The sequence below is a fragment of the Drosophila novamexicana genome, unplaced genomic scaffold (assembly GCF_003285875.2).
Source record: "Drosophila novamexicana strain 15010-1031.04,08,12 unplaced genomic scaffold, DnovRS2.1 tig00001353-arrow-arrow-pilon, whole genome shotgun sequence".
Lineage (NCBI taxonomy): Eukaryota > Metazoa > Arthropoda > Insecta > Diptera > Drosophilidae > Drosophila > Drosophila novamexicana.
Window position 1 is genome coordinate 890,661 of NW_020824851.1, and position 18,812 is coordinate 909,472.

Here is an 18,812-nt window from a genome sequence, read left to right on the forward strand (position 1 = left end):
AAATTAAACTTTTATGAGTTGAGCTTGACAGATTCTTAGCATTTTTTAACCGCGCTCCAGCTCCCGCTGTTCCTGCTGCTGCTGCTCCAGCTGCTGCTAAGGGGCAATTTTATTTTCGATTAAACGCTTGAACAGCGCTCGAAGAAAATGGCGCGCATAAATGGGGCCCGTCTGGCCGACAGTCCAGCTCCAGCTCCATCTTCAGTTTCAGCTAGAGCTTCATCTCCATCTCCTGCTCGTCCCGGCATCAGTTACTACGCCAGCTTGCGCCGCTTGGGATCACCGATGGCAGGCAGACCGCTATCAAACTCGGATATGTTGAGGGCGCGCGACTTTTTGAGGCTCTTCATGAAGCTGTTTCTGCCACTTCCCTCCGGCAGATGGCGCTGTCCGTTTAGCTTTCTATGATCGGCCCCTGGCTTCTGCTGCTGATCCTGCACCTGTCGCCTCTCCCCGCTGACCGTTGTGGTGTAGAGACGTCGCTTGGCGCGCTTCGCCTGCTGAAGCTTCTCGGGATCGCTGTGAATGGGAGGATGAGTCAAAGGAGTCAGTACAAATCCGTAGCTTATCGGCAGCAATTGAATGTGACGAATACCGCTCTGTGTAGGTCAGCCGATTGGTGGGCGGTGCCGCCTTTGGGGCCGCATGCTTGCTGGCAAATTTACTGGGCGCCTCCTTCAACGCAAAGCTCTTGGCAAAGTGGCCCATATGCGCGATGCGTACATTGAAGATGGGCTTCAGCTCCTTGGGAAACGTTGAATAGAACTTCATCCAGGAGACAAAGGCTGCAACGAAATGCGGAGTCTAAGTTGTTGGCTGGGAGTCGGAGCATGTTAATGCTTTCAGAATTAATTGATGTGTTGGCTTAAGTGCCTGCCATGTGTGTGTTGTATGTGTGTTGGTGAGTGTGCGTGTGCGTGTGCGTGTGCGTATGCGGTATGCGTGTGTGTGCATGTGTGTGGCATTCATTACAAAATAAATTTGTTAAAATGACAAATGAGCAATGTCAGCAAAGGATTTCTCTCGCTGCCAACCACCTCCCCAACGCACTCGTCCTCATCGTCTCTCTGTATCCTTTTGTGCGGTTGGCCCTGTTGTGGGCATGTCCTTGCTAATTACGCAGCACTTATGCCAGGCAATGCCAAATTATACAACAATGATATCAAATTACCACAACGTGCATAGCTCGAAAAGCCGCAATTGTCCTCGAGTGTGATAAGCATCGCACAGAGAGCGTGAGTGAGAGATATGTAAATGCGATGTGAAATTGTCAAATAAAAAATGCTATGGAAATGAACAAATAAAAAACAATAAAAACCACGAACGCAAAAACGAGGCAGCTGTTGTTGTTGTCTACATTGGATATGGGTATAAGCGGCAGCAGAAGGTTCACCTTTAGTGAGAGATCGAGTCATATGCGGCCAATCCGAAGCAAAATGAAACAATTACCTAACCACAATTCAGCAGATCCAATTGATATATAATCATCACTTGGTAAGCGATATAGAATCGAAGTACTTAATGGATTTCAAATATACTCATCATAGATAACAGTTGATTTTAAGACAGTGCATTAATTTCATCGACAAAGCAACAATAATTCCTGATATCCAAACGGTGAGGATCCAGGTTCGAATGCACGTTATATTTTTTAAATACGTCCTAAACGTAGGATAGTTAATATTATGAAAATTACTGATATATACAACTGAAACATGTTTTATCCAGAAAGCTGTGCCTGCAGCTAAAAATAATATCCACTCAGTGCATTTATTTTAGAATTGATTCCGAACTACTTGAAGAATATGCAATATTTTTAAGAAATATTTTCAAAATTTTTCTTTCAACTTGTAATTTGTTTTGATTTGGATCTAGTTCCGAACCAGTCAATCGATTTTAGTCTCTAAAAGTATGTATTTTATAAAGAAAACCCTTTTTTTTAAATTCTATAATTGTTGATATTTAAACCCTTGCAAGTCGGCGCAGTTAAAAAGCTAAACCACTAGCGAACCAGTTCGCAGCCAATTTGTTGATCGATCAAAAGAACTAGTCATAAATTTAGGGTTCGTTAACCGCACAACATACACATAGAAAGCGACGAAAAAAGAGTGTGGCAGAGCGAGAGAGCAAGGGAGAAGAGCAAAACTAAAAGACAAAGACGTTGCCTCTGCCCTGGCAATTAACTCGCAGCAGCCGGCGTTTCGTTACGTTCCATCCGCCCGCTCGCTAGCTCGTTCTTCCGTCCGCTCCGTTCCGTTCCATTCTGTTCATTTGTCTGTGAGCTGGTTGGTCCCTTTGTAAGTCCCTTGGCTATGGGAGTCTCAAAGTCAAGCCCTTGTCTTTGGGGCTGCTTAATTGCCGCAAACGCGCTTACAGTCAAGTGGCAGACATTAGGCAAACAAAAAGTATGACGAGCCCGGATGTTTGCAGACGTCTGCAAGCCGGAAGTTGCGAATAAAATAAATGTCATTCGAGTCGACTGTCGATTCCAGGGTAAAAAGGAGAGAGCCTGCCCCGTCCAATAAACTCCGCCCTTCGGCTGAAACCGCACAAAATGGCTTTTTATGCCACTTTCTCATCCCCAACTCCAAGCTCCTGCCCAAAATCCATTCTTCCCCTGTGTCCTGGCCAGCCCGATTTCCATTGTTTAGCCTGTGCAATTGACGGGGCCGGGGGGCAGGGTGGTCCTCGGCTAATGCGCCCGTCGACGGCTCAGCGGCAAATGCGAACGGATATTTTATAAAGCGCGCGTGTTCATGCGGTTTCTCTTGTTCTTCTTGCTGCGTAGGCGTGGCAAATTGTTGTGATTGTTTTTCCCTTCGCCGCCCTCAGCGGGCTCGGGTTTTTGGCTTAGGCTCAGTTTTCGGCTTAAGGTTTTGCGGCCTGCGGTTTTCCATCTATTGTCCACTCTGGCCAGTAAGTAGTTAATCATGTGCTATCACGAGCGCTTGGAGAAGGGGCAAAACTTCGATGGAGCTAATGTTTGAAAAATACAGGCTTGACAGGCTTAAGACCCAAACAACGATGATTATGTACAATATTCCTCTGATTGTTCCTATATTGCATGATATAATGGTCCAATGTTGATAACATGTTGAAAACATAGCAAATTCGGTTGAAATTTGTTGAAAATGTGAAAACATGTTTCATTATGTCCGACTGTTCCTATTGGAGCTATATGCTATGGAAGTCCAATGTTGATTTGAAACGACAAAAACCTCAAAATTGAATGACTAGAGACTATAGAAAGAGCCAAATCTGATCAAGAGTACTTATATATATATACTTTATGGGGTCCTAGATTAAAATACGTATGCAAGGTTAAAGAAAAAACGAGTGAACAAAAACTATTGTCACTTTTCTTCTGAGTTGTTAAAGTAATAAATTAAATAAAAACATGTAGGAACGTGCTCGACTACAAAATCCCCTTAATTCATATTATATTTTTGTTTGTACATAATCAAAAAATATATAAATATATATAAAAATATGGCAATCAAGTGTTAGTTTTTTTTTCAACATTGGAGGAATGTAGGGGAGGTAACACAAAAAAACGAAATATTCCTAATCTGTGCATGCTAACTTTGTAAATAGGTCTTCTAGTGTTCGAGTAATGGCTAAAAAAACACATCTTAAAATCGATATTTTTGAAATGGGACAAAATGACGACCTAAAATGATATGTTAGCTAGGCTTAGGGTAAGGGACAATATTTATTTCGAATTTGTCTCTCTTGCTTTTTGTTTTGATAGTCACACAGACGAGCAGACTAGCAGACGGGCAGACGGACATGGCTAAATCGGTTCAGTTCACCATCCTGGTTAAGAATTTATATACTTTATTGGGTCGTTCTGCCTATTACATGCATTTGCACCAAGCCAATATACCCCCTTTTACCCATTTCAAATGCATACATGGTTTAAATAACTTGATCTTCAAAAGAGCATATGATTGGAAATTTCATCACTTTAGCTTAAAAATGGTAGGTTTTTGGGGGCCACGCCCCCCGTTGGCGTAGGTAAAAGACTTTTAAATCGAGCATTAAACGAGATTAGAAGATGAAGAATTTCGCGATTAAACAGGCTCCACGTGGACGCAAAACGCCATACAAGGCCATACAATACATTCCAGATCTTAATTTTCTTACTTCAAAAGCGCCTAACGATAATAAACATAAGGACACTCTCCAAAACCCCGAGTATATAGTTTTCAAAAGTAATAACTATGTGATAAAGTGGTAAAGAAAGTGTTTTAAATGGGATAGTATGGCCTAGGAGAGGGAGAATCAAAGTGCATCTTTTTTGATTCACCTGTCTTTAGAGGAGGAGCTGCTGCAATATCTCAGTTTGAGCAAAAAGTGAATTTTAAGTTGAACATTTTTTTAGTTACTCACGCATGCAGCTCCACTCCGACGTAGTCCTAGCCAGAGTACATACATGGGATATGCTTGCTCCTTTCTATCCATCTTTCTATCTATCTATCTATATTCTCTCTATCTCTGTTTATGTGTTTACTCTCACACTCTCTCTTTCTCTCTGTTGTGTTTCTAAATGCTTTTATCTGCTGCTTTGTACAGTTTTGTTCAAGCGTAATACTTTTTAATGGCTTTTTGATTGGACGCGGCACAGCAACTGCAGCCAGCTCTGGCAGCACCCCGCCTCCGACCGGTCGCAGTCTAGCCTGAACTCATACTCCTTTGGGTGAGAGCGCTCTCAAGTTTTGCCAAGCGGCTTCCTGCCTTGACGCTTGACTCGACGCTTAAGTGCAATTTCAGTTGCCATTTTGGCTGCTGCCTGTCTTTAGTGCCGGCAACTTGTTCTTCTTCTTGTTGTCCCCTTTCCAATCACCGGCAACAACAAAAACTAGAGTACACTAGTCGGGTGTGCAGGACTAAGGGACACCCTGGACCCAGCAACAAGTTACCGTTACTGCATACTTAACGCATTCTTTCCCCAGCAACGAACTATGGAAAAGGCAATCTTCAATACCTTCGGTGTTTACAGTCCAATAAAATTTTTAGAGCCCAAATTTTGTACCCAACTGTGCCGATATACCATAGTGTAAGGCGCTATCTTTAAAAAGCAGTTGTTTTTTTCAATATTGCGGGCAATGTATGAGTCTTCTAGAAGGTGAAATATTCTTAATCCGTATATAATATACAAGAACCTAAATACCTTGTAATTAATGCTTATACCATGTCTCAAAATCGACATTTATCGATATTCGGAAAATGTTAGAAGATACCGAAAGAAACTGATAGAATTAACCTTATATGATATACGAGAGGTCACCATATTCTGTAGTTTCCGGGATGCAGACGAACGGACAGACAGATTGAAGGACAGCCAGACTATGGCTAGCTCGACTCATCGTTCCGATCTATGCCTGTCGCATACATTGGCTTAACTGATACCCTCTTTTTAAATACGTTTGGGCTATAACGAGTGCAATAGCAGCAACAAAATCCTCAACCTCTTCATCTTTGTTATCATCTTCTGTAAAGTCGTTTTTTCATGGTTTGTTTTCTTATGATGATATTCCTTTTACTTGTTTTTATCTCTTTCCTATACGCACAAACAACAACAACATCTTCATCATGTCCATCTTTGTTATCATCTTAAACATCTTTTGCTTTGGATTGTTGTTTTCCCATTTGAACATTTCGTGCAATTTCCGTTTGTTGTTGCTCCGTTACGTTTTTTTCATCTCATGATTCATTTGCATTCCAATTCTTTTGCGGGGGCGGGCGGGCAGGTTGTTTGCGCTTTTCTGATTTTTATGCTTCAATCAAATCTGACCGTCACCACCGCCTGCCACCCCTCACAGATGTCAACCCCTATGCAACCGCCGTCCCGCCCCCTCAACAACAACCCTTTCCATTTTGTTAAGGGGGGGCGGGCGGCCTTAGTAACATCTAATTAACTTTTTTCTCTACCGCGCTGCAATTACAATTTCAACAGGACATTAACAGGGCAACAAAACAAAAAAAATAATAAAAATATCGCGAAAAGATAACACCGAATAGGGAATACCCTCAACTCGCGTTGTCCACAAATGGGAGACAATTGTGGCTGCACGCCCTGTGGCACAATCCCCTTTGCAAGGGTAGACGAGGCAAACAAAGAAAGAACTGTACGCCGAAGGTTGAATACCCTTGCTGACATATGGCTTTCGGATTTGAGGAGAATTGAGTAGCTCGAAATTGCGGAGTTTAGTGAATAGATCTTGAAAAGCAAAAATTTGAAAATCAAAATTTTCAACCGATCGCTCCTATATGCCAGCTTTACGATATAGTGATCCGATGTTGATAAGATTTTCTTTAAAAAAAAAAGAGTGAAACTAATAAAGGCCGATATTTGTTCAAGTTTTCTCGAAAAGCAAACATTTTTTCATACAAAAACCTACTTTTCGAACGATCGGTCCTATGGCAGCTTTATAATATAGTAGTCCGATGCTGATTAGATTTTGCATATATGTCTAAAGCAGAGTGAGAATAAAAAATGTCCAGTTTGGTTAAAATATCATTTTAAACAGAAAAGTTGTTCATACAAGACCCTATTTTTTGACCGACTGTTCCTATAGCAGCTATATGATATAAGAATCCGATGTTGATAAGCTTCTGATTCGAGTTTCGTCAAGATATCTTGATAAACAAAAAAGTTAATCCTACAAGAACTAATTCCTCGACTAATTGTTTTATAATATAGTGATCCGATTCGGCGGGTTGAAACATATGAACAAAATTTCATGACCCTAAGAGACTTGACAGAGTGTTGGCCTCTGATCTGATGAAGATATATATATATATATATATATATATATATATGATATAATGTGTGACACATATAGAAGGAGACAGCTCCGATCCTAAGGAGTATATATATATATATATATATATATATTATATGATAAATAACGCACTATATGATAAATAAGTTATACCCACCACAAGGGTATAAAAAGGACAACGGATAATGGTGCGACGACAGGAGTTGGTCACTGCACACATACACACACAGAAAGAGAGAGAGATAGAGCAGAGACGGTTGGGCGGGGCAGCGTATTCGACACGCAATCGAAATTAACTTCAAATATGAAATAATTTTTAGTGTTTTTTACGCGCGTTGCCAGCGTACAAGTGGGCGGCTGGTCGCAGGGGCGTGGCGCGAACGTCCAACTTATAATTGGAAAATAGCAGCATATATCTGTCTGTGTGTGTGCGTGTGTGTGTTTGTGTGTGTACCTCTCTGTATCTGTTTTCCTTTTTCAGCCCTCTCCGAAGAGCGGCGAAATTTGTTGTAAAAAAAAATCATAATTACAAAGTTAATATCCTTTGGTGAAAGGATTAAATTGCTAGTTGCGTTTAAGTGGACTGAGAGAGGGGGTAGCGGATGAATGGAGGGTGTTTGGTTAGCCAACTGCCATAGAAACTAGCTGAACTGATTGAGCAAACAACTCACCCTTGCAGGACTTGTCATGCAGTTCGCGATCCTCCTCGAGCAGCGACTGAAACTTGTGCTGCAAATTGGATGCTGCCTCCTGAACGGTGCGCGCCTCCGCATCCCGCGGCATTAGGGCCTGCAAATAGGCATACATATCGCCCTGCATAATGCGAATTCGCTTGCTCTCCAAATGGCGAACAAACTGCGCCTCGCTGGGTGCCAGAAAGAGGACAGCCCGACCGCGTCGGCCCGCACGCGCTGTGCGACCCACACGATGCACAAAATCAGCGGTAGTCTGCGGTGGTGTATACTGCACCACCAGCTTTATGTCGGGCACATCGATGCCGCGGCCAACGACATCGGTGGCGAGCAGAACACAGCTGGCGCAGTCGCGGAAGCCACGAAATACGCCCTGGCGTTCCGTTTGCGTCATGGAACCATTGAGTCTGCAAAAAAAGAAGCGGATAGACATTAAATTAGGATCTCTGTTTGTGTAGCCAAGGTTTTTCACTCACTTGAAGAATCGCAGCCCCTGGAGCAAGGGCGTTTCGGCATCGTCGTCATCAGCCTCTCGCTCCTCTTTGGCCACTTGCTCATCATCCTCGTCGAGGACGCGACGTGTGAGCGCCTCGTTGAGCACATCGTGATGAAAGTTTACCATTTCCGTGGTGCTCATAAAGACAATGGCCTTGAATTGCTTGGGACTGGCAGCCAGCTCCTTGGCGAGCAGCGCTGAAATGGTGACCAGGCGCAGTTTGGGTGGCACCACCACATAGCTGAGCTGGAGATTCTCTGGTATGCTCAGCACGCCTGTCACATCCTCCACGTACTCACCGAGGCCATCGTCCTGTAGCGCCTCGATGGACTCCTTCTGATAGCCATTGGTGCCTTTTAGCGCCGCATCAGCTGCCTCATCGCTATTGTCTATGTAGAGCGGTTCTTTGAGCGTCAGACCGGCCAGCTGCTGCACCTGGGCGGTCAGCGTGGCGCTAAGCAGCAGACGCTGCAAGGCAACCGGCGGTTGTTGTGGCTCCTCGGCGCGATGCTTGTCAATGGCCTCCACAAGCTGCTTAACATCGCGCTCGTAGCCCAGTTCGAGCAGGCGATCCGCCTCGTCCAGCACGAGAAACTGCAGCTTGGAGAGCTTAAAAGAGGCTGTGTGTAGTAGATGATCCACTAGGCGACCAGGTGTACCCAGCAGCACATTAATGCCCTTACGCAGGCGCGCCTTCTCGCTCTTGCGGCTCTCACCGCCGAGCAGAGCGCCGGGCACAATCCATGTGTATGGCTTAACCAGCTTCTGGAATAGCTCGTACGTCTGCACGGCCAACTCACGTGTGGGAACTATGATAAGTGCTAGAACGCCATCGGTGCGCTTTATGCGTGGCAGCTGCGCCTGCAGACGTTCGACCACGGGCAGAGCATAGGCCAACGTCTTGCCGGAACCGGTCTGTGAGCGCACCAGCACATCTTTGCCGGCCAACACCTCGGGTATAGTCTTCTGCTGTACTGTTGTCAATTGGCTTATGCTCAGCAGATCCAACAGATTCTTAACCGCGTGCGCATGCAGACCCAAGCTTTCAACCTTGGTGCCAGCAAATATGGTCTCCTTAACGGGCTTGACCGCACGCTGTCCCAGCTGCTTAATTGCCGCCACATCGCTCTGATCAAACAAGCCAATTTTTTTGGTGCGAAACTTATTGGCTACCTGTGGGGCATTATTTGGTGTCTCTGGCGGCGTCTGCTCTGCAGCGGATGTCTCAACAATTGGCTGCTCAGCGGCGCGCTTAAGCCTGCGCTCCTCGTCCAATTGTGCCTTGAACAGATCGCCAGCGCGTGGTAACTTGTTGGGATTCTCCATACGCCGCTGACCCTTAAGAGCTGTACGCAACTGCTGCTTACTGATGCCGGCGCCAGATTTGGCCATCGTGGACGGCTGTTCTATGGAAGCCTCCTTCAGGTGCTGCTGTTTTCTTTTGCTGTCATCTACAGCGTGGGCTGTGTACACATTGAGCATCAGATCGCAGTGAGGCTGTCCCTTGGATGCCTCCTTCGACTGCTGCTCCTGCTGCTGTTTCTTGTTGCCATTCTCATCCTTCGCTGCGCTCCCATTAAGATTTGGTTCGCTGGCGTGCGCAAGTGCGACTTTGGGCTGGGGCGTTGCCTTGGACTTGGCTGGCGGCTCCTTTGACACTGGAGCACGACGCCGCACTACAAGCGCCTTAATCTTAGGCTTATCCACATTGAACTGAAAGTCGAATTCACCACCCGCTACACGTTTTTGTTTGCGCAGCGGCTTTTGCATTGGCGCCGCCACCTGCCGAGCATCAAATGTGAGTGTTTGGCTGTGGTTTATATATTTCTTTTCACTCACCTTTTTTGCAACATTGGGCGTCGGTTTTGTACATATATTAAACATTATATTATCCATTTTCACGCATTTATGTGCAAATCAACTTTTTACTAGAAAAACGTGCGCGCTTTCTTACAGGCACGCATTGAAAAAACAGCTGATTGGCTAGCAAGCAGTGCTGCATGTGAGCAAGTAGTGCGAAAATACTGTCTGCCAACATAGTGGCAACGCTGACTAGTGAGCCAACGAGCTGCAAGTGTAACAAAATGTATAATAAGCGCGCCTTTTCAAAATAAAAAGTACTAAGGTAAAGTCAATACGAGAATGGTTTTTGCTATATATTCTTAAATGTAAGCATACTAAGTGGCACTCTTACATTAAAGTTATACAGCTTCTAGATATAGTTTAAGATTGCAACAAGCGCAAACAAAAATACTGTCTGGCTAGACAATCTGGCAACGCCGACTTGTGTAACCAGCTGCTGTGAGCTGCCAGTGTAGCACAATTTAGAATTTGCGCGCGATTTCAAAATAAAAATGGTTAGAGTAAAACCCTCATGAAAATTGTTTTTGCTATATATTAATATATCTTGGCAAATTTAATAACATTTTATTAAGTTATACAGCTTGCGGCTGTTTTCTATGATTACAACAAGTTCTTGATTACACGAAAAAAAATGTTAACGAGCTGCCTATGGCAGCCGTCTGTGCCATGCATTATTTGTATGTGTATGTGCTTGTGGGTGTTTGCTTTAAATGGTGGGTTATGTTTTCCTTTTGGGTTAACCCCAACTGCGAGCGCCGCAAATGTCAACAACAGTCCAGTTCATAATAGTGACCGCTGGCTCCGCTGGTTCGTGCTCGGGCTCGCGCTGTGGCTGGGGCTCTGACTGTGGTCCTGGGCCGGGATCGGTTGGAGCTGACGCAGTTGCGCCTGCTGCTTGGGGCGTTGCTGCCATGGCTGCTGTGATTGACAAGGCCTGCGCTTCGCCTACACCCACATCGACATCCACATCCATTTGGATGATGCAGTGCGTGGCCGCTGGCAAACCACACTCACCGGCTGCATACATTAACTATGCTGTCACGTAATATTCGCGCTGACGTTTCTGGCACTTCTCTCGTGCAATGTAGCACAATGCAATCGTTATAAGGAGCGCGATAGTCACGCCCATGCCAATACTGACCCACATAATTTCCTCGTTAATGCCCACATACGAACGCCCTGAGGCCAAGCGTGAGCGTGAGTGGAAGAGAGAGAGAATGCGAGAGAGAGAGTCATATATTATTGTATACGCATATTAACCCAATTAAATTTAAATTTAAGAACCCTGTAGCCATCCAGCAATGATGGCTACAAATTAATTAAAATGCATGTTATTCGATTACGGACGCAATCGATGCGAATGTTAATTGTATAACCAGCTGCAGGACTGCAGAATGCATTTAAAATTTTAATTTGTAAAGAAAATAATTATGGATGGATACAAACCATTGTAATAGTGATTGGAGTAGCCGGCTTTACCGGCCACCCGACCCGCTGGCATATTGTGTACTTTTTAGTGCGTCTCCTTGTTGCCAAAAACTTGTATAGAATTGTAATAAATCAAGAACGAATGCAGCTCGTTTTGTCTTTTGCTTCTTGGCAGCTGTGCCAAGCAAAGTTTTGCTGTCTTCCGCCTCGCTGGACGCTTCTTTAATCACAATTTATGTCCAGCTGCATTGCGGCCTTGGCTTAATTTTGCATTGCTTCTCCTGCCAAAAGGCAACTGATTGCCACTGTTTTCGACTGTAGGAAGAAGAAAAGAGAGAAAGTTGTATATTGAAAACAAAGCAAGCAGAGAAATTCAATTCAAATTAAGGCCGTAATCTGCTTAAATTTTTGTTAAGTTGAAAGCAAATTGCAGTTGCCTACAGCACTTTTAAATAAAGACAATCAAAAATAAATGTAATTCATTTAAATTAGCAAAATTTCCAATTCGAATTCAAATTTGAATTCAAATTAAGAAGGCGCGCAGAGCTTGCGCCGTTGCTAACCACTGCGCGTTAACCAACACTGACACTGATCGAACAGCTGTTCGTGTATGTGTCACCTAAATTTTTGAGCAAGTTTTCGCCGTGTTTTATTTTTGTCACTGCTGCCGTCTGCTGGATTAGCTCCTCGTGCATATGGACGAGCAGAAGGTAATGGAGCAAAATATGGAGAACTTGGCCATCGCCATGCCGGCGTCTCCATCGCCGCGCCAACCGAGCCTGAAAGAGGAAGCAAAAGTCGTCAAAGATGCGGCATCTGGCCAACAGCTGAGTGAATTTACCGCCACAAAGAGTTGCACCTGTGGCTGCCGTAAGTTCATATACCCCGCTTTTGAATATGTCCAATAAGTCGAACCTTGGTCCTTGCAAACAACATACACTTAATGGCAAACTCTGATGACTCCGATGATAGCGCTCGCTTCCGCTTCCAGGCGATGTTGTGCGCTATTACCGAAGCGATACCCAACACTCCTCATTGGAGCTGTGCTTGTTTGGGCAATGTGTCTGCAGTCGTGTCCCGTCTTTTCAGCGAGACAAGACGACAGCGGCAGCTTGTCCGGTGCCACGTTCCCAAAGGGAATGCTATGCTTAAGCTTTCGTACTGAGCTTATATCCTTGTAGAGAATATTATAAACTTAACGTCATAAGGCTTTGCATAGGTTTGTCATTCTGTTGTGGGGGCGATTGCATTTATCCGGGCCCCATATCGGTTTATATAGTAATAGCAATGATCGGTCGAAAACTTAGTTTTTGTATGAAGAACTATTTTTCAAGATATCTTGACCAAACCAAGCAATTATGAGCTGCATTATGCTGCTTAAATGTCACCGAGAGCCTCGACATATCGGATTGCTATATCATTAAAAGAATCGGTCGGAAAATATAATTTTTTTAGTTTAACAAAATATCTTGAACAAACTTGACAATCAAGTGCTTCACAAAATCCTAAAAACTTTGAACCGTCATATAATGTGACTCGTATTGGAAAAATCAGTCGGAAATAAAGGTTATACTCAGTTTTCTGGTCTCACACTCATTTCTACTACCACGAGCGCGCGGCCATTCGCGGTAATTGATATATGTCGCTAGTCATAAGTTTACACAGTTGATTGTATATTGCTGATAACAAATATATATTTAGGTCACGTTTGCTCTCAACCGCAAAAATCTATACCGTTTACAGTTTTAAAGTCATCTCATATATACATATGTATGTAGATTCTCCCTTCCAGCTGCTTTCTGCTTTTGTTAACCTAGCATTAGCAATGTTCTCCTGTTTTATGTACAGAAAAGTCAAAAGTACTCGACCAGAGGATACCCTGTTCCTAGCTCCCTGCGAACGCAACATCAATTCGAGCTTCCTTTTATGGAATACGCCTCTCCTTAATACCAGTCTAGCCTCTAGAACTCATAATTTTCAAAGAGATGACCCGAGACTACCTGACAAATCATATATTAACTTCACAAAATGAGCTTTTACCCTGAAATAGATTTTAGGCTCTCGGAGGAAGGTCTGGCTTATGTCCATCAGGGAGAAAAGACCGACTTGCCTTCCATCAGGAGGTCTCTAGCTCCAGATATAGCTTTTCACAATAATGAAGGGTGGTAAAGTTGTAAGATTCAGACAGCCATGTTATATATATATATAGGTTATTGCACAAAACCAAACCAACTTTTCATTCATTTTTTGAACAGTGTAAAAACCGATGTGTGCCGCCCCAAACTCTCATTAGTATTCCCGATGTGCCACTGTAAAATCCATATCCTTGCCGCAATGATAGATTTAAGTTCCGCTCAAACGCCTCGTTGCCTCCCGTAAGCGCACAAATTGCACAAAACGTCAGTCCAATTGCGCCTGATACCACCCAACCCTAACCCTGCCAAGCTCCACCCCCTCAAACGGCCGTCCATTGAAGCTCTGAATGCGAAAAACTTTTGCCACAACAGGAAGCGGCAGTACATTACTGGTGATGCTCCTGCTGTTGCAGTTTCTACTGTGGCGCTGCCCATTACCAACTGCAATGAAAATGCTCGGGTTTTTCGTGATAGTGGCTGGGGTGGGGCAAGGGAGGAGGGGCTTCGAGTCTGTACGCTGACCGCATGAATTATTCACATAATCCAAATGAAAATTTTCGTGTGTGCGCCCGTAGAAATCGAGGTTGGATAAATGATAAGACGATATCGTTTTGTCTGCTTTCCTGCTCAGCAGCCTTAAAGGCTTTCACTTTAGATTATGTTTACTGCGCATTAAAGTCCAGGGGCCAGATCTTAAATCGAATGCTCAAAGCCCAGATATTATGATTTAAAATATGGCACATGCATGAATTAGTTCTTTAAGATTATTTATCATTGAAAAATGATTTAAGTGCACACGTGTCGCTTGGAATGGAGATTCATATTTGAGGCTGAGCTTGTGAGTTATTATTATTATGAAAAATATTAGTTTTATAGAAAATACTCTCGGTGAAAGGTGATTGCAAGAGTAAGTGGAGAAAGAGAGGAATGTTAAGGGGAAATGTGAGAGTGAAAAGTAGAGGTAGATGCATTCAACACTTATTTAACAAATATAATTTGTACAAATTTTGCTGTCAATTTCAAAATTAGTTTTGTATATCTTTAAATAGGGTATTATAATGTTGTCAAGAAATGTGTGACGCATAGGAGGCATGTGCAAGTAGAGTATATATATTCTTGATCAGCATCAATAGCCGAGTTGATATAGCCATGCCCATCTGTATGTTTCTAGTCTTTCAGTTTTGTAGCTATCGTCTTGAATCTATGCATATGTCGGGCCACTATATCCTATAGCTGTCAAATATTCATTTACCAACTTCACTACTTTCACATATCTGCAGAATCGTAAGGCAAATGTCTACAAGGATATTAACCTTTTGCCGTGTCGAGGATATCCTTACTTTCTCGTTTTGTTTTTTAAGTTTTCATTTCCTCCGAGAGTTTAGTTTAGATATTAATTATAATCACTTCGATTAGTCGAGTACGTTAAATTTTTTGTATAATAGTACATTAAAAAGTTGGAAAAACAATTTTAAGGAATCAATAAAAATAGCGCAACTTTGTTAAACAATTAAAATATACTCGTCCGGAATCGCATATTTCCCGATTTTTCTGCACCTGATAAAAAATAAGTATATATAATTAAACCTTAACGAAACGAGCTTAACCTTTTTTTTTTGAGAAATATTGTCTCAGATTGGGCTGTTAGTCTGCTAAACCAATTGAAGGTACGGTTCATGGTGCAATGCAAAATTGGAGTTCCGGTTTTGTAGAAGCGGGAAAAAGTAGGATAGAGTACACATTGGGCCCGCCCCCATTAACATTGGCCGCAATAATCGTACATGGTCGACTTTAAAGCTCTCATCTAATGCGGATGCCGCGCAGTTTGCCAAGTACGATAAAAGAAAACGCGTGCAGGGCGGCCTCGTAGCCGACTCTGATAAATGCAAGCCAGCCAGTCGCCGCTGGAGTCATTTCGCAAAAGGCAACAGCTGCATGAACAGCATCCGCTGCTGCTGGCCACATGCGACCCGAACTAACAGCCGCAATTGCAGCTCAGCTGGAGGCAGAGCCAATTCTGGACAATGTGCAGTTGCTGGGATTTATGGTGCGCAGTCGTGACATTGACTGGAAGCGCTACGTCCAACCCTTGGATACCGAAGTGCGCGGCGATGCGGTCTACTTGGAGAGGCAATCCGATTTTCTGAGCAACCATCGACGTACGCTGAATAACAACAGTCGACGCGAGCTGCTTGTCTGCCACGACATGATGGGCAACTATTTGACCGATCGGTGAGTGAGTTTTGTTGGACATACGATTAGCATATAATTTATCCCAATCTCTTACAGGCACTACCACAGCTCGGAGAAGTACGATGACTATCGATTCATGCACTGGTCGGCTGTGGATTATTTTTGCTACTTCAGCCACAAATATGTGACAATACCGCCTAGTGGCTGGCTGAATGCCGCCCATCGACATGGCGTGCCCGTGCTGGGCACCTACATAGCCGAGGGCCACTCGGGCAAACAGCTACTGCACGAAATCCTTGTCAGCGCGGAGAGCGTGCAACGTACTGTGGCAGCCATGACACGGCTTTGTCTGCACTTTGGCTTCGAGGGCTGGCTGGTGAATGTGGAGTGTCCGGTGCGTGCCGAGGCCATGCCCAATCTCTAGTGAGTAGCGTTTTTCGATTGTGGAGTTTCCATCACTCAATCTGGCCTCATTCGCAACAGCCTCTTTGTGGAGGAGCTGCGTCAGGCGACCGAGCGGCAGGTGCCGCATGGACGCGTTATTTGGTACGATAGCGTCATCGACAATGGCGAACTGTCCTGGCAAAACGAGCTGAATGAGCGCAATGTGCAATTCTTTCGCGCCAGTCATGGCACTCTGATCAACTACACCTGGAACGATCGCAGTCTGGACACGAGCGAGGCATCCATACAGCGTGAGAAGGCAGCACCGCATCGTTTGTTTCTGGGACTCGATGTGTTCGGGCGCGGCCAATTGGGACGCTTTCAGAGCGCTCATACTCTGGCTAGGATTGCGGCACGCGGCTTCTCGGCGGGCATATTTGCACCAGCATGGTGCTTTGAGACGCTGCAGCAATATGGCTACAATATACGCAACAACAGCGGCGATGAGTCTGTTAATGCCGCCTTTCTGGCCAGAAACGAGCGCTGGTGGGCACGAATTTGGCCTTCCCTGGGCACCCATCCATACCGTTCGCTGCCCTTCTACTCGAACTTCTGTGTGGGATCGGGCCGCACCAGTTTCGAGTGCGGCGTGCGCCAGCTGGCGGCACGTCCTTTTTTTAATCTGGCGCGCCAGGCCCTGCAGCCGTCGGTGCCGTTGGGCGACAATGCGGAGCACAGCTTCGACACCGCCTACGCTGGGGGCTGTGCCCTGCGCATTATTAATTATGAACGTGCCTTTCGGCTGTTCCTCACCGAATTCCAGCTACCATTGGGCGTACTGCTCTTGGGCTATGCCTACAAAGTCACCACGGAGGACGAGAAGCACGCGCTGGATGTGGTGTTAAGATTTTGTCCACCCCGGCAACCCATGAAGGATATTTATGTCTTTTGTGGCACTTATCGTGAGAATATTCTAACGCAAGGTGTATGCTACATATCGCCACTGGGCGGGACACTAGCGCCCGGCCTGGTGCACGACCAGCTGCCGCAGGAGCACGGCGCCCTGGGCGAGAACTGGCGTGTGCGATATTATCTTGTCAAATTCGATGGACCCGTGCAGCTGCAGGACATAGGCCTGATGGGCAGACGCCCGCAACTGTCCACAGCGAATGCATACTTGGGTGCCATATATGTGCAGAGCCTGCAGCTGGAGGATTATGAAGCAGCACAAGCAACGCGCAAGGCCGACATTTCGGTAAATCATGGAGAGCTCTGGCGTGATCACGAGTTAATGGAAAAGGCCTCGGCCGCTTAAAAATAAAATGCGTTTTGGACAAAAAGTAATCGCACTCTCTTTTTTTGCGTTGTCTACATTCGGTTCTCTTTTTTCATGAAGAGAGTGGCACGTAGTGTGTATATTCTTGGTGAGCATCAGCAGCTGAATGGGTGGAGTCATGTCCGTCTGACAGTTCCTATAGCTAACTTGATAAGGCTGGGTTTGTCATTCCCCACATCCCATCAGTTTACTATATTATTTAGTTCCCATAGGAACTATCATTTGAAAAGCTTTAATTTTAAGCTTTTTTATGCTTTCCAAGCTCAATTCATGGCAGATTTATTAGTCTTTAATCTCATACAACATTTGGCATATTTTTATATGCCTAGATGTAGGCAAAGCTCCATCAATCAGGGCTGCAGCTCTCTGCCGCTGGCTCTGGCTCCACTCGTGATTTTAATTCAAAGCTCGGCTTGCCACATTTATCATCGACCGTTTTGAAATATTCCAATTTTATGCACCATGCATTGCCATAAGTCTGCAAGGGTATTTAAAGTTCGGCAACTTTCTCCAAGGGCATTTCAAGTTCGGCAACTTTCTCCCTGTTATCTCGCTCGCTCCTCCTTTTGTTTGCGCCGTGCAATTTGCCTTTGGACTACTCGTCATTATTCATCATCAGCGGCTGACCTTCGCACAACGCTGCAATTTTCGTAGCCTTTTGAATATCTGGTTACGCACATGTCGGCTGCAGCCGCCCACTGGTGGCCCCCTGCTTGCCACAAGGGGCATTTCATTCCAATACCCAAACGTCAGTCCGGCCACTTGACCATCAGTCAACATCACTTGCAGAGCTCTTGGAGGGGCTAGGGGGCGTGGCAAGTGCATATGTGCTCTATGGTTGTTTTTGTTCCTTGGGGGCAGGCGCCGTTCACTTTGTTTGCCAAAGGCGTCTCTTAAAAAAGTGGCACAAAAATTGCTGCTACCCGAAAAACGGTGCTCCCCGAAACCCTAGGCAGGGCACTAATGGGATACCACATGCATACATTAGTATATGCCACAAAGCAATATGAACGTGTGTGTGGATATAGATTCAGTACTTTGCTGACCTCTGTGCGACTGCAACTGTTTGCCAAATGCATCTCTCCGTGGCCCAGGTGCTGCGACAACTGTAATTTGCCACCATTGTCGCCTGAGCAGCTCATATATATATATATATATATATATATATATATATATATATATATGATAGGTATATAGGTATATATATATATATATATATATATATATATATATATATATATATATATATGTTTGTGTATTCTGCATAAATTCGGTACTTGGTATTCTGAATGCGGTAGTATGGCATTTTGATTAAATTTGCATATATATCCACGGCTCTGTGTGCGAATTTCGGCTCCTGGTTTTTCTGTTTTTACTCCCTCGGCCAGTACAATGGCCAGATCCGCCTGGAACTGACAAACAGCTCGTGCTCAGCTTGCCGCAGTTGACATCTGTTCAACATTTTATGACAGTATCTGTAGTCACTTCTGTGGCCTC

General features: G+C 44.6%; 3 protein-coding genes across 3 annotated transcripts in view; 1 reads left to right on the forward strand and 2 right to left on the reverse strand.

Moving 5' to 3' along the window:
- Positions 1-233: 233 nt before the first annotated feature.
- LOC115767223 (probable ATP-dependent RNA helicase CG8611) lies at positions 234-9,922 on the reverse strand. Its single transcript, XM_030711422.1, has 5 exons — positions 9,816-9,922; positions 7,957-9,758; positions 7,460-7,887; positions 596-785; positions 234-519 (listed from the first exon to the last, which is right to left on the reverse strand). The coding sequence occupies exons 1-5, from the start codon at positions 9,870-9,872 to the stop codon at positions 255-257; spliced, it is 2,742 nt and encodes a 913-aa protein (XP_030567282.1). The 5' UTR covers positions 9,873-9,922; the 3' UTR covers positions 234-254.
- Positions 9,923-10,858: 936 nt separating this feature from the next.
- LOC115767186 overlaps positions 10,859-18,812 on the reverse strand; it is a 30,996-nt gene continuing 23,042 nt past the window's right edge. The window contains exons 2-3 of the mRNA XM_030711377.1: positions 11,286-11,582; positions 10,859-11,018 (exon numbers count right to left, since the gene is read on the reverse strand). Coding sequence (XP_030567237.1) covers positions 10,870-11,018; positions 11,286-11,340 — 204 coding nt within the window. The 5' untranslated portion in view covers positions 11,341-11,582 and the 3' untranslated portion in view covers positions 10,859-10,869. The remainder of the gene's footprint in view (positions 11,019-11,285; positions 11,583-18,812) is intronic.
- On the forward strand, positions 11,729-17,323 carry LOC115767184 (cytosolic endo-beta-N-acetylglucosaminidase). The gene is made up of 4 exons (XM_030711376.1): positions 11,729-12,137; positions 15,397-15,634; positions 15,692-16,018; positions 16,079-17,323. Exons 1-4 carry the CDS (start codon positions 11,963-11,965, stop codon positions 17,292-17,294), a joined length of 1,956 nt encoding a protein of 651 aa, XP_030567236.1. The 5' UTR covers positions 11,729-11,962; the 3' UTR covers positions 17,295-17,323.

What these genes read in the sequence shown, in the direction of transcription:
- LOC115767223 (XM_030711422.1), bottom strand. Translation starts at nt 9,872, where the DNA reads ATGGATAATATAATGTTTAATATATGTACAAAACCGACGCCCAATGTT. An exon ending in CAGGGGCTGCGATTCTTCAA is followed by an intron (nt 7,888 to 7,956) that starts GTGAGTGAAAAA and finishes CTTTTTTTGCAG; the next exon opens with ACTCAATGGTTCCATGACGC. An exon ending in CGGCTGACCTACACAGAGCG is followed by an intron (nt 520 to 595) that starts GTATTCGTCACA and finishes TCCCATTCACAG; the next exon opens with CGATCCCGAGAAGCTTCAGC.
- LOC115767184 (XM_030711376.1), top strand. Translation starts at nt 11,963, where the DNA reads ATGGACGAGCAGAAGGTAATGGAGCAAAATATGGAGAACTTGGCCATC. An exon ending in GAGTTGCACCTGTGGCTGCC is followed by an intron (nt 12,138 to 15,396) that starts GTAAGTTCATAT and finishes CCGCAATTGCAG; the next exon opens with CTCAGCTGGAGGCAGAGCCA. An exon ending in GGCAACTATTTGACCGATCG is followed by an intron (nt 15,635 to 15,691) that starts GTGAGTGAGTTT and finishes AATCTCTTACAG; the next exon opens with GCACTACCACAGCTCGGAGA.